At 39.0% G+C, this 10,649-nt stretch overlaps 1 protein-coding gene across 1 annotated transcript in view; it reads left to right on the top strand.

Moving 5' to 3' along the window:
• Window positions 1-8,607, top strand: part of LIFR (LIF receptor subunit alpha) — a 111,358-nt gene extending 102,751 nt beyond the window's left edge. Inside the window, exons 13-17 of the mRNA XM_012558920.2 lie at window positions 178-345; window positions 4,351-4,512; window positions 5,679-5,772; window positions 7,371-7,449; window positions 7,818-8,607. Coding sequence (XP_012414374.1) covers window positions 178-345; window positions 4,351-4,512; window positions 5,679-5,772; window positions 7,371-7,449; window positions 7,818-8,438 — 1,124 coding nt within the window. The 3' untranslated portion in view covers window positions 8,439-8,607. The remainder of the gene's footprint in view (window positions 1-177; window positions 346-4,350; window positions 4,513-5,678; window positions 5,773-7,370; window positions 7,450-7,817) is intronic.
• The last annotated feature ends 2,042 nt before the right edge of the window (window positions 8,608-10,649 follow it).

Below are 10,649 nucleotides of genomic sequence, written 5' to 3'. Positions count from 1 at the left end.
TTAGTGTAAGTTTCATTGCAAATGTTTGTAATACTATACCTGAAAGTTTATGATTAGAGAATAAAGTTACAATTCAAAGCTTTAGCTCTTTTTGAGGCTAGAAATCTCATGAAATGTTAATGTCTTACTCTGTACTAGTGACATATCCTTTAGCAGTTGATTTTTTTCCTTTTACAGCTCCAATTGTTGCACCAAATTTTACTGTTGAAGATACTTCTGCGGATTCTATATTAGTAAAATGGGAAGATATTCCTGTGGAAGAGCTTAGAGGCTTTTTAAGAGGATATTTATTTTATTTTGGAAAAGGAGAGAGAGGCACATCTAAGATGAGGGGCTTGGGATCAGGTGAGTAAATTACAGCTGGAATATAATGTTTCTTAGAAGTTCTTCATGAACCAAAGAGAAAGAAAAGAAAAGTGCTGATGAGTAGTTTAATACTGGTTTCTAAAACTGAAAAATAGGAAAATGAGAATGCAGATGCAGTTGTCTGATGAGTATGAGAGTTTTAAGATTTTGGCATGTGATAAATGACCTACGTGGCCTTTGAGAAATCCTTTAAATCATTTCTCTTAAAAGCCTTTTATTATAAGCCCCCATAGAACTGGGACCATTTGTTACTAGCCTTGCATGTTCCTTAACACAGCATCATATGAAGGTTACTTTAAAAAAAGGTAAGTCTTGTTGTACTTACAGTAATGGAGAGGAAGAACTCGGGAATCACGAGAATGGCTTGGAGCCTCAGTTGTTCCCTGACAGCCATCCACAGAGTTAATGTCTTTGTTAGTCCTGGCACTAAGGAGCTGGGAAGCTTAATTGACTTGATTGGGAACATGTAGATCCATTAGAGCTTAAGAAATGCAGTAAGCCCTTAACATTTGGGCGGTGTAGGTGCAGAGACCGTAGCGAATTCTTATATTTACTAACACAGAAATGTTTATACAGACTTCTGGCTTTTTCCCAATTAAATTTCTGTCAGGAATCATGTTTCTTATTTATAGCTGCATAACATATAACACAAGCTTATCATCTTTTCAGCTTGAAAGATTTCATTTCCCTTGGTGACGTCTCCTCGGAAAGAAACAGTTTTAATTATTTAATAGCCGTCTGACAAGTAGAGAACAACAAAGCCGCATTGGGATGCTGATGGGCATTAGCTAAGTCACTTCCCCAGATCAGCTTCATCAAATGTGTGGCTCACCAGATCACTAATTTCTGCATTTCATGAGCCTTCACAGAGTCGCCTTTGGATGAGGGAAACCCTGAATATCAAATTCTACTAACACCCAGAGTCTGGTTAATTTTCCTCAAATGCTCAGAAATTTTACACTTGAACCAGTTATAATTCTAGCATCTGGACTTCAGTTAGACGTGGTAGATTGGTCACACATATTTATCTCTACTCCCAAGATCTCACTAAAATTAGAGTCAAGAAGAAAAAACATACAAAGCTACAAAGACAGAGGACTGGAGAGGCAAGACAACCTTAAACAAGAAGATTCATAAATTTGAGGGTGGGGTGAATGACTTAGGAGGACAGTGAAAAATCTGAGTGCTGACTGAGCAGGGTTGTGGTTCACCCCGCAGAACCAGGCATTGGAGCCAGATGGCTAGGATGAATCAGGGCTGAGCACAGGGGTTGATTGGAAGTCTGTATAAGGAGCAGTTAGACGCCCCCAGGTCCTACACCTACCTCATACAGCTAATGTGATTACCCCTCTCCCATGCCTGGAGAAGACTAGATGTTCATTCTCTGGAGAAATTGAACCAGAGAACCTCCAGAATTTTGACTGTCGGATGAAGTCCCAGACTTAAAACAGGTGTATAGCTTACTAAATGGTGTGACCTTCTCCTGTCCCTCCTTTCCCCACCTAGCTGATAGAACATCTTCGGCTAGGCCTGTTCCCCCATGAAGAGATTAGAGGGTCTTTCTATGGAAAATCTAAATGGTCCCAGAGAAAAGGCATAAAAGATGCTGACATTTGGGAGATTCTCCCAAGGAAAGCAGGAACCCACCCGATCATCCTCCACCAGTGATAAGTGAAGGCCACTAATCAGTAAACTCCATCTATGCACACAAAGCTTCCAGTTAACCTCTTAGTGGCTCGCTCTTAAACATGACTAGCATCCAGGGATCACCAGATGGTTGAGAAAGCCTCGAGCACGAGAGGCAGAAGCCAGAAGACATCAGCGGGAACAGAGTCAGTGTGGGGAAACAAAGAAATCCAAAACAGAACTGCTCTCAGACAGCTGAGATAATACTGTGTTCACTGAAAACACACGATGTTACCAAAAGGAACAATCGAGGCAGGAAAGAGCCCCTTGACCTTAAAAAATGTAATCAAATAGTTTTTTAAAAAACTAAATAGAAGTATTGGAAGATAGAGAAATTCTTCCCAAAAGTTGACAAAGGCTGAGGAGAAGTACTGGAGTTAAAAGATTTGAAAATTGGAGGGCCAGCCTAGGATCTACACCATCATGCTTATATAGGGGCTCTATCAAAAGAGAACAGAGGGAAATGGAGGAACGGAAACTGTCAAAGAAATAGCGTAAGACAGTTCTCCAGAACTGAAGGACTTGAGTATATAGGGTAAGAAGACCCAAATTTCACAGTGAAATGAATAGGAAAAAGACTAACGCCAAGATACTTCATCAACAACTTTCAGAGCACCTAATGTATCTAGAAATAGTCCTTAAAATGATAAGAAAAAAAGGATAGGTATGAGGGATCAGAGAATAAAAATGGCAGCAAATTTCTCAGCCACAGACCAGATACTAGAAAATATGAGAGCAATGTCTTTAAGATACTGAGTGACTATTATTTTCAACCTAAAATTCTGTATCTGCCCATCTAGTAACCAGTGGGAATAGAATGAAGACATTTTTAGACACACAAGGTTGTGAATATTTACTTCCCCCATGCACTCTTACTCAGGAAGCTACCAAAGTTGTGCATCAAAATGAGGAGAGGATGTGAGGGAGACCCAGGAAGCTGACAGGAGAGGGGCAGGGAGTCCCTGGATGGTGGCCCAGAAGGTCTCCAGCCTAGTGCAGCAGGCAGAGGGAAGGGCACCTCTGGGCGGGAAGTGTGTAGGACTCAGAGGGCACGCAAGTGGGGCTTTGTTTCGTTTGACCACGTGGGAATGATATTGAGAGTTCACTGGAGGATGTAAAAAGATTTAGGAATTGGTACATGGAAAATCAAGCAAATAAGGAAAAAGCAGTTTCAACGACAGGAAAAATGATCATACCAAGCAGTTTGTTTTAGCAGTAATATGTATCTGTATGGTCAAAATAATATAAACACTTAACTTACCAAGTGTTTTGATGTTTGTTTGAATGATGTGGGGGAAAAGGGTAGCCATAGTGTAACAGAGCTAAATCTTCTCACTTTAATGGGACTTGAGTAGATAATGTCTAAAATTTAAAAATCAACAACTAGCAATGTAAGTGTGTTATTCTGAAATGTGGAGGTAAATACCCAAAGAAACTGATAACGTGATTTTAAAGTGTTTTTTATTTGGTGGGGTGAGTGGTGTGGGGAGGACAGGAACTGGTACTTTTTATTATTAGCTGTTTGTTGTTGTTAAAGGTACTGTCGAGTCAGTTCCAACTGATAGGCACCCTGTGTACAGCAGAACTAAACACTGCCCGGTCCTGCGCCATCCTCACGATCATTGCTGTGCTTGAGCCCATCATTGCAGCCACTGTGTCAGCTCATCTCTTCCTCTCATTTGCTGACTCATTAGCCATTTAGCACTATTTAATTTTTTAAACTATCGTCTTGCATTATTTTCATTAAAGTTTTTAAAAATAATAGCTTAAAAAATTCTTCACACTTCCTTTTGAAGTGGTTTAAAGGCTTCTTCACTAACCTGTTGTTTGAGAACGTAGGTAACATTTTTTTCTAAGTGGTTTGAAGTGATCTGCATTGATCTGTACTCTTGCTCCCTTGAGCCTCACTCTGACTCATAGGCAGGATCAGCCTGAGTGTCACTGTCTGCTGCCCCAAGGGTTTGGCTTTTGTGATTTTCATGCTCTTAGTAACAGAAAGGGATGTGATTCTCATAGAGCATGTGTATTAAGCTCTGGTGTGATAGATGGTGATATTCTGTTTCATAGTTAGAGAAACTCAAGTTCAGAGTGATTTAAATCATGAACCCCAAATCACATAGCTCTGCCACCGGCGGAGGTAGAACTTGAACATGGCTCTGGCTGGCTCTAAAGTCCTTAGTGCTATGGGTGGCCAGCAGCCATTTTCACTTTAAAGAGTCCATGGGTCTGACAGGTATGATTGACCATGTGATAAATCGTTGTGGAGATTAGTAATAATATTCTTCATGTTAAAAACAGACCGTTCTGACATAAAGATTAAGAATATTACTGACATATCTCAGAAGACATTGAAAATTGCTGATCTTCAAGGTAAAACGAGTTACCATCTGGTGCTGCGAGCCTACACTGATGGTGGGATAGGCCCCGAGAAGAGCATGTACGTGGTGACAAAGGAAAATTGTAAGTTTAATGTCCCCATTGAGGCGTTTCTCATACTTAAAGGCATAGTATTTCTAGCAGTTTTGGTTTATTGAGGAGTTTCTGTTTTTTTGAAAATTTCAGGTGTAGTTACATTTTAATGGTGGGTGGATGGCAACGTTAAAAGCCTTCAAGATAACTTCATATTTATTCATTTATTCTTGTCAGTTACTCGAAGCTATTTTCTAATGCATACCTAACAAATTAATTAAATAGGGGTACATATGAAGCCCAGAGCTCTAAATTCATGTTGAATTTTTCTAAGTCAACTGGGTTTAGGTTTTTTATCTCAACTGTTCTAACTCTGGTTTTTAGGGAAAGTGAGAGAAGTATCATAAAAATCTTTTTTTTAAGCATAACATTCATAAAATTGAGGTGGAAAGTAGAGAAGATAAGAGTGATGGTCTTAACTGTCCTTCATCATTTGAAAAACTTTAGAAGATGGTACCTGCATGTACTTTACCCTGAGTTGAGTTCACGCACAGCTCTTAAATAAAGAACCGAGAGGATACGGTTCTCTGAAGCAGTGGTTCGCAGCTGGGGGTGATTTTTCCCCCAGGGGACACTTGGCAATGTCTGATGACATTTTTGGTTCCCATTAACTGGAGGGCAGGTGCTATTGACATCTATCGGTAGAGATGAGGGATGCTGCTAAACTTCCTGCAGTGCACAGGACAGCCCCCACAACTAAGGATTGTTGTTGTTGTGTGCCATTGAGTCGATCCTGACTCATAGCAACCCTACAGGACAGAGTAGAAATACCCCGTGGGATTTCCTAGGCTGTTATCTTTACGGGAACAGATTGCCAAGTCTTTTCTCCCATGGAGCCACTGGTGGATTTGAACCACCGATTTTTCAGTTAGCAGCCGAGCACTTAGCCACTAAGCCACCAGAGCTCCTTAACCAAGAATTAACTAGTCTGAAATGTCAGTAGTGCCAAGATTGAGAAACACTGCTGTAAAGAATTTAGGTATTACTATTAAAATTAAAAATGCTTTAGGATTACATTTTCATAGTCTTTCAGTGTCACTGGAGCATTTAGGAGCCTTTCAAATGACCTACCAGCCTAAATATCTCTTAATACAAATTTATTCTATGCTTCATACTAAAAATGGTGACTTTAATTATTTGCAACCCTCTCTTTTCAGCTGTGGGATTAATTATTGCCATTCTCATCCCAGTGGCAGTGGCTGTCATTGTTGGAGTGGTCACTAGTATCCTTTGCTATCGGAAACGAGAATGGTAATGGTACCTGCATTTACTTTTGCGGCTTTGTTCTTGGTGCATGGTTATTTAGTCTGTGTGTTAACAAGTATGTACATCTTTTTGGTTGTAACTAGTGAGTAAAAAATACTTATTTTAGTCAGACTTAATGTTGCATTTAATATTAGGCAAGAACGTGACTATTATTTAAAGCTTTTAAAATTGAGTAAACATGTAAATTTTCCCCAACTGTTTTTACTTATAATTTAAAGTAATAGCAGTTGTACTGAAAAAAAAAAAAATTACAGGCATAAATATGGCAAGAGTTATATATGAGATTAAGTGTAATTTAATGGTTAAGACTTCACTTGTCCTGGTGACCTATTTAGAAAATCTGGCCATTTACTCATTTATTCAGCAAATATGAGTGACCCCTCCCATGTGTAGGGGGATGTGTTGTTGTGTGCTGTCGAAAACAAAATAAGCCTGGTCCTTACAGACTTAGCATGTGATGGGGAAGATGAGCATTACATCCACATCATCCAATAAATATATGCTTGCAGCATGTGAGAGAGAACTAGGGAGGAAGGGGGCCAGGCCCCACCGGGAGAAGAGCAGAGGGAACCTGTGTCAGTGGAGGCTAGCAGTCAGCCATGGCTTCTCTGCAGGAGTGACATTTGAGCAGAGTCTCCAAGGATGAATAGAGGAGGAAAGAGTATTGCAGGCAGAGTGAATAGCTTCTGTGAAGGCCTCGAAATGGGAAAGAACTCGACCTTCTGGAGAAAGTGAAAACGGGGTTGCGTGGCTGAGTAAAAGCCAATGATTGAGTGGCCGTAGGCGAGTGCATGGGCAGGTCCTGAATTCCATCATTTATTGTGAAGAGGATGTGTTCCAGCAATCCTGGCTTATAAATCAAAATAGTAATAATTTTAGAAATATAGAACAGCTTGTTTTGGTAACCATTTTCTCATTAACAAAATTACATTTCACATTTACCCCCCACAAAAAAATACGAGGGAGTTTAGTAGTTAGAGCATCTCAGACTTGCATTAATGAAATTATTTTTCTTGCAGGAATTTAATAGTTACAAATATAAAAATATTACACTGAGCAAATTTTTTTTTTTGCATTTAGTTTTTACTCGATTAGTAGCATTTTTTTTTTTATCACATCAAGTATAGAACTCATGACATATTGCTGTCACTTTTATTACTCACTTTTTTTTTTAACCACATAGGTAAAGCCAGTACATAACACCCCAGCTTTCTGTTGCTAATGGTACAGAGAAGTAGAGAAGGGCGTAATGCAAATATGTCCCTAATTAATCATGCTTAATCCAGTTTACAGTAGGAAAGTTTTGTTATATGAACAATGCCTGTATGTTACTTTTGACTCAGTATTGCAGTTGTAGAAATAGAAGTACTGTTGATAGTTTCCAAATTGGAACGTCCCCACTGCATTGCATAGAAAAGTTCTAGTGAATGGTCACACACTAAGGATCTTCCATTCATATCTCAGATGCTTATTAACTAAAATATTTGCACAGAAAGAGTAAGCCTGATGATTTGTTTGCTTATTTGTTATCTGTTGGATAATCTTATAATTATTAAATTAACTTAGTCACTCTTTTTTTAAAGGATTAAAGAAACCTTCTACCCTGATATTCCAAACCCGGAAAATTGTAAAGCACTTCAGTTTCAAAAGAGCGTCTGTGAGGTAATCTTGAATTTTCTTAGGTTTATCTTTGAAGTACTTGCTGCCTTTTTTTAGTTTTTTGAACTAAAACTTCGAAAAGTTTTAGCATAGAAATGCCATCCTAAGTATAATGTATTGAGAAGATAATTTTTTAACATTTGCTGAATTTCTAAAATGACTAATTTTGAATTGTTTATCCTATGCTCATGTTTTTCCCACTACCGTTAATAGCAAGGACATTATTGATATGCAGGGAAAAAGCGACTTTGCTATAGTATACACTACAGAGTAGTAGAGAGAAATTTTTATACTCAGATGTGAAAGAAATATAAGATATAATGTCCCTTTTTGTTGCTGTCCTTAGTCCGTTCTTTTGTATTTATTTCTAGGGAAACAGTGCTCTTAAAACATTGGAAATGAATCCCTGTACCCCAAATAATGTCGAGGTTCTGGAAACCCGATCAGTAGTTCCTAAAATAGAAGATACAGAAATAATTTCCCCAGTAGCTGAGCATCCTGAAGACAGCTCTGAGGCAGAACCTGAAAACCACGTGGTTGTGTCCTATTGTCCACCCATCATTGAGGAAGAAATACCTAATCCAGTGGCGGACGAAGCCGGAGGAACTTCACAAGTCATCTATATTGATGTTCAGTCGATGTATCAACCTCAGGCAAAACCAGAGGAACAAGAAAATGACTCTGTAGGGGGGTCAGGCTATAAGCCGCAAATGCACCTCCCTGTTACTTCTACTGTAGAAGATATGACTGCAGAAGATGACTTAGATCACACTGCAGGCTACAGACCTCAGGCAAATGTAAATACTTGGAATTTAGTATCTCCAGACTCTCCTCGATCCACAGACAGCAACAGTGAAATTGTCTCTTTTGGAAGTCCATGCTCCATCAATTCCCGACAGTTTTTGCTTCCTCCTAAAGATGAAGACTCTCCCAAATCTAGTGGAGGAGGCTGGTCCTTTACAAACTTTTTTCAGAACAAACCAAATGATTAACAGTGTCACTCCGTCACTTCAGTCTGCCATCTCAATAAGCTCTTACCGCTGGTGCTGCTGTGTCAGCACTGGTATTCTTGGAGGGATCCTGTGAAGTATTGTCAGTGAGGTGACCTTCACCACGCTCAGTTACACTACGAGTGTTAATGTGCTTTTGATGTAGTCTAAAAGCCCAAGTGTAGTAACTCATTTTCAGTCCACAAAATGCAAGTTTCGGAGCTATTTGTGATTCGAGCCAAAGAGTCCTCATGCACTCTGCCTTCTAGAAGCATTTCAAGACTAATGCTGTCTAGTCCTTTCAAAACAAATCCCCCAGCAACTGTTTTCTGTTCTGTTTGTTGTTAATGGTTTTCCCACACGTGTAGTTTTTTTGGAATTTCAAGCTGATTGGCAGAGAGAGGAGAAAGTCACATTAGCAGATGATGTTTATTCGCCCAGTATTTCCTCCATGCTAGATGAAAACCGAGCACAGATTTGAAAATTTCAGATTATCCTCCTCTCTGCATTTACAAAAATTAATATAATTTTTTAATGTAGCAACAGCTATTTAGTGCTTTGTTTGATAAAGTATGCTGATTTCTGTGCCTACTGTATGACGGTTATCAAATAGTTGACTCAGGGTACAAACTTGGAAAACGAGTGTGACACTGACCAGCCCAAATCAGAATCTCATTATCTTGCTTTGGTAGGTTTTCCATTATTTTTTAACTTTTGTACTGGCTTCCTTTCTTTCAGTTGGTTTCCCTAGTTATTTAAAGCTTAAATGTCTTTTTTTTCCCTCTCTCTTTTTTTTTTTCTATTGTTGTAGTTTAAATGAAGTTTACATTTCAAGTTAGTCTCCCATACAAAATTTTATACATACATTGTTATGTGACCCTCATTGCTCACCCCATTCTGCGACAGCACACTCCTTTCCGTCCCTGATGCCCCATGTCTATTCAAGCAGCTCCTCACCCTCTTTGCCTTCCCATCTCACCTCTGGACAGAAGCTGCCCCTTTGGTCTCTTGTACCTACTTGAACTAAGAGGCATACTCCTCACGAGTATCACTTTATGTCCCACAGTCCAGTCCAATCCCTGTCTGCAGAATTGGCCTCGGAAATTGTTTTAGTTCTGGGCTGATAGAGAATCCAGGGGCTATGCTTTCCAGGGTTCCTCCAATCTCAGTCAGACCATTAAGTCTGGTCTTCTTACTAGAATTGGAGTTCTATACCCCATCTTTCTGCTGCTCCATCAGTAAAGCTTAAATTTCTAAAACTATAGACCTAAGTTTAAAAAAAAAAAACTTTATCTCATGACACAGTGTCAGTTTTATAAATACATGAGCAAAGCAAATACCCTATTCAATATTATTCGTAAGTATATAATTCCACTAATTTGCTATTTGATACTACTAAGCAATATCTAGTGTCATTAGCTGTCTGTATTGTTGATTGGCCTTCATTGCCCATGAGAAGATCATGCCATTGAGCCTTCGGTCACCGAAGCACTATGATCTTTGACACCTCCTAGCGGGTGTCCCTCCTGATAGTGAGTCTTGGCAGTTCTTCCCTTGTAAGTGATCATAAGTCCTGAATATTTGATCCAGTTTTCAAATTTTTAAATATAAAACGAAAGAGATAAAGCTTCCTACAGAAATAATGACTCAAGGGCTATTTTATATAAAATGTCATAAAAATCCATTTGAATAGAATGAATGGGCAAGCCTGCATCAAAGGCACAACAGTGGCCTTGTGAGCTGTACAGAGCTGTCTGTCCTCAGCAGAGTGTCATCTTCCTAGCCTCATTTTTCATAGGTAACACCTAGTATGAATAAAATGGTTCTTGGAAAAGCATAATGAAAAGTAAAAAGTGTATCTTGTATTTTCTCTGCCCTTGGGTTGCCTGTGTATTTTTTGTCTTTTGATGGTTAAGGCAAAAGTACTTGAAGATTTCAAGTACCTGAATAAGTTAAAATATGCTTGTTTCTTAGCCATCTACGGTTCTGTAATGTATTTGCAAGTAATGGATCAGGATTTTTTTTTTTCCCCCCCTATAGCTCATAATGTATCTTTTAAAAAACCATGTTGTAGAAAAAAAGCCACATAGTGAAAAGGGACAGAATCTGTTTGGGCACTCTGTTTATGAATCCTGTTTTTAACTGCTAGGGTTCAGCAGAATCCCTGAGCTTCATGATTTATGAATATGTAGAATGAAATAACAATTATGTACA

Source organism: Trichechus manatus, unplaced genomic scaffold, assembly GCF_000243295.1.
Source record: "Trichechus manatus latirostris isolate Lorelei unplaced genomic scaffold, TriManLat1.0 scaffold00197, whole genome shotgun sequence".
In the NCBI taxonomy this organism is placed as follows: domain Eukaryota; kingdom Metazoa; phylum Chordata; class Mammalia; order Sirenia; family Trichechidae; genus Trichechus; species Trichechus manatus.
Note: the sequence above shows the minus strand (reverse complement) of the source record. Positions and strands in the feature narration are given on the sequence as shown.